This window comes from Chiloscyllium plagiosum, chromosome 8, assembly GCF_004010195.1.
Source record: "Chiloscyllium plagiosum isolate BGI_BamShark_2017 chromosome 8, ASM401019v2, whole genome shotgun sequence".
Classification (NCBI taxonomy): Eukaryota; Metazoa; Chordata; class Chondrichthyes; order Orectolobiformes; family Hemiscylliidae; genus Chiloscyllium; species Chiloscyllium plagiosum.
This window is the reverse complement of record NC_057717.1, coordinates 106411665-106415944: the sequence shown is the minus strand read 5'-3', so window position 1 is coordinate 106415944 and position 4280 is coordinate 106411665. Positions and strand designations below refer to the sequence as shown.

The following is a 4280-nucleotide window of genomic DNA, read 5'->3' as shown; positions in this document are numbered from 1 at the left end:
ATGTGTCTGGATGAAGAACTGGTTGTCTAAGGTGAAGACATTGTGATCAAGGATAAAGCGGATGAGTCCACAAATCTGTTTCTCATTTTGCTTTTTAACATCACTTCTGAACCTTCTGTATTGTACTTGGTTCGCAACTGTAATTACTACCTGACACATGTCATAAACACACATCCTTTACTGAATATCCATCTCCTTTGACATCAAGGGAGATCTGCATTTGTTTGTCTCCCTTTTCCCATTTGTGGGAATTTACCTTGACTGTGCCCAGACCATTTCTTCTCTGAAGACAGCTCCTTTCTTATTGGTCTGGACACTTACGGCTGGAGAAAATTCTCCTGAACACAGTCTAGGAACGCTTTCCCTTTGCTACTCTTTATATTACCCATGTCTCAGGTCATATCCCAGTATTTAAAAAGCATATTATAATTATTCTATGACAAGAGCTCCTCACTAAAATGTATTGGCCATTTTTTTCCCTCAATTACTCAGAATCCCAACAGAAACCCAAAATAATTATGAAATTTCTCAAAAGCAGCTCTCAGAATGTTGTTTCTTTCAGTGCATTCATGAAAAGTTATTCCACTTTTATTTATTTATTTAGCCTGGTGCTGTTTGATACTGATACTGGGTTTTAAAATAGAAACCAATTTTATTCTAAACATTAAAATCTGCAGAGAAAGAAGTAGCAGAAGAATTTGAAAAATATTTGAACTTTGAGTTGTTCATTATCATAATTTAATTTTTGATTGGAATGAATTTTACAGATGCACCAGCAAAAGCAGAGATCTTTAAAGCTCAAGAAAACTGGATTGAAGGGGTATCACAGAATTTAACATGTCATGGGCAAGGGAACCCAGATCCCCAGAGGGTCTGGATCAAAGATGGGAGAATGGAAAGCAGAGAAATACTCTACATCCCATCTGTTCAAATGCAGCATGGGGGACTGTACGTGTGCACGGTCAAAAATGAGCACGGATCTAAAACCTCATCTCTAAATGCAACTATTTTGTGTGAGTATCAGAATCCAGGAAATTGAATCTTTGATTCTACTTTTATTCTGGGCACTGTGAACATAGTGCGATATTCTTAGACCGTCAGACCCAGTAGCTGTAAACCTGAATTAGTATTTACACAATGACTGCATTTCACTGTGAATATACCTCATAATAACAGATGACTGAAAGTATGTCCCAGGCTATAACACGACTGCAGAGATTCACCTGTTCTGAAATGACTGTTGGAAGATAGATGACAGCACGGTATGTGGGAGGTTTGGACATCCTGTTAATTGAAGCCCTGTTGGGGAGCTGTATCAGTGATCCTGTGGGTCTACCTGCCTATTTTCATCTTTTTCTTCTCTCTTCCAGATAAACCACGAGACACAATCATGACCATATCGGTAAATAACAAAACCATATCAGGAAATAACACAACCATGTCAAGCATTCCAGTAGAAGTTACTAAAGGTGATGAAATTACAATAAGCTGTAAGTCCAATGGAAGACCCTCACCTACATTAGAGTGGGTAAACCCCTGTAACGGCAGCAACATTGAGATTGGTCCCTCTGGGTTTCTGCACATTCCGTACGTAACCTCAGAGCATCAAGGAATTTATAAATGTAGAGCTACCAATCAACATGGAGTTGATGAGAAGGAAGTGGACCTCAGGGTCAAAGGTCAGAATCTAATATTTCTATTGTCATTACTAGTTTGGGCTCCTGTTTTACTGCACCCTTCCTGACAATGGGACAAATGGATAAACTGTTGCCTGCCTCTAACAATGCTGCTCTGTAACTGGCCTTTGGTACATTGGGTACGGGTGGTTCAGAGTGAGACTCTCTTGCATGTGTTCCTCTTTGTGTGTAGAAGCGCCGTCCTCCTGCTCTGTGTTTGCCCCACCTGCCTGGGGAAATAACTCCAAGGTAGGAGGAGTGGGACACTTCATGGCTGTGAATCCACACATTGCGACTCCATGGTGCAGAGTTTTGGCAGATCAGTGAGTGCAGCACATGTCTCTGGGGTTCACTTCTCATTGTGATGGGAGCAACAGGGAAAAGCAGTGAAAAAGTACAAGCTGGAGGTACTGCAAACACAGCAGCTCAAATCAGTGTCTCGGGGAAAATACAAATGAATATTAGGGTTGGAAACTTAAAGATAGACAGGAGATTTCATCATGCTATTCGCAATGTAAGAGACAGAGAATAATTAAGATTTCTGGAAATTCTGAACCACCTTAAATGAAATCTTGACATCACGTGTGGAACATTACATTAAATTTACTTACCAGTGTGAAATTCCTGCGGAATGTAAATAGGGAATTGACAGTGAGTTTAGGGCAGACTGCCAAGGAGTGGTGTGTGATGTGGGAAGAATGAAAGAAGGTGAAGAATACAAGCAGGAAACAGCCATGAAAGAGCTGAATAAAGCACACAGGACATTCCATCGGAAAATACCCTTTGTTTATAATCCACAGATTTTGGAAATCCTCGGGCATGTTGCAATCAATATATTTCCCTGGACTGTTGATGATTTGTGTATCTTTTCTTTCTTTCTTTTCATAGGTTTAAGATGGATAATACCAGTCGTGGTGGTGATAGCAGCAGTATTGTTGATAATTGCACTGATGGCCTTGTATTGGAAATGCAGTGCCCATAAAAGAGGACATTATAATGTACAGAATGCAAAACCCAACAAAAATCTACAGATCCCCAATGGGCATGAACACCAGCAGAATGTTCCTTTAAAGAATCTTGACCCATATCATGGTGAAACACTTACAAATGGATTGAACCAATGATAAAGATGTTACACGCCCTGACTTTGCAAAATATTCCAGTGGTCCTGTTGTACATGTAGTTACTGACGGGTGCCACTCATTGCCATGTTGAAGTCTATACCAGCTGTAAAGACAACTAGTTACTGACAATCCTTTCTATATTTTTGGCAATTTTTGAATTACTGTGGTAAAACTTTTAATTTGATCTTCACAAACAGTAGATAGTCACCTGAACTATGGCATTTGGAAAGACTCATCTCTGTTAACTTCAGAGCTCCATAAACATAACTATTTTCTCACGAGCTGACATGAAGACTGCGCTATGTTGATTTGGTTGTATATTGTTTTTTTATGACGTATATTGTATAAGATGATAAAATGGAAACTACCTTTGAAACATCGTTAATTTAAAAATTCCATCCATGTGCTTCAACGACACCATGCTTTTGATCTTCTCTGTCTTAAACCTTAATACAACCAATAATTAAGGACCATTGTGTGAGAATAAGGGATTTCATATTTAAGATGCAGATGGGCATGGAATACTTCTCAAGGATCATGAATATTTGGAATTCGTTATGCCTGAGAGGGGTAAATACAGGGTTCAGATTATTGGAATTCAAGGATTATGCAGCTGTAGCCAGGTGTACCGTCAAGCCTGAACTCTGTGCTGTTCTTGTTCATCCTGATTTTCTCCACCTCGTTGTTAGTGGTTGTGCTTACAACTACATAAACTTGACAGACCCATGGAAGCTGTGATTTGCACCGATCCTGCTGCGCTTTTCCAGCAACACATTTCCATCTCTGATCTCCAGCATCTGCAGACCTCACTTTCTCCTCAGTGCTTACAACTACATAAACTTGACAGACCCATGGAAGCTGTGATTTGCACCGATGCAGCCAGACTCTCTGATTAACTGCTGTATTCAGAATTTGGCCAAAGCAGGAGATTCTCAGTAAGATGGTGGAAGTGATTTCCTTTGGTTAAAATCACACAGCACCACATTATAGTCTGACAGGTTTGTTTGCAAGTACAATATTTTGGAGCACTGCTCCCTTCTCAGGTAGCTAGTGGAGTAGGATCATATGACACAGTATATGGCAAAACATCATAGTGTCATTCACTAATGCAATATATTGAATAAACCTAGATTACTGTTAAGCCTTTCATCTTGTAGAATGGATTGCAGGTTTCAATTTGTTAATATCTAAATCCCAGAATTTCTTTCAAGTTACACTCCCGAAATAATTCAAGGTTTTATAAAAAAACGGTGACATCATAAGGTATGAGGTTAGAGTCTGTATGTATTTCAATCTTGAGCCTGACTGGTTCTATTTCCAAAGTAGGAATTTGTAAGATGTCACATGGATTATAAAAAACATTGACTGCCTACACAGTGTGTGCTTTTTGAATAATATAGAATGTATCTGCAAATGCAATTCTGCAAATTTTGGAAACAGAACCAGTCTGACTCAAGATTGGAATGCATACAGACTCTAA

The 4280-nt window shown here is 39.3% G+C and overlaps 1 protein-coding gene across 1 annotated transcript in view; it reads left to right on the top strand.

Annotated features, from left to right (window-relative positions):
* LOC122552309 (intercellular adhesion molecule 5-like) overlaps positions 1–3217 on the top strand; it is a 78406-nt gene extending 75189 nt beyond the window's left edge. Inside the window, exons 6-8 of the mRNA XM_043695043.1 lie at positions 768–1013; positions 1371–1679; positions 2565–3217. Of these exons, the coding sequence (XP_043550978.1) occupies positions 768–1013; positions 1371–1679; positions 2565–2800 (791 nt within the window). The 3' untranslated portion in view covers positions 2801–3217. The remainder of the gene's footprint in view (positions 1–767; positions 1014–1370; positions 1680–2564) is intronic.
* The last annotated feature ends 1063 nt before the right edge of the window (positions 3218–4280 follow it).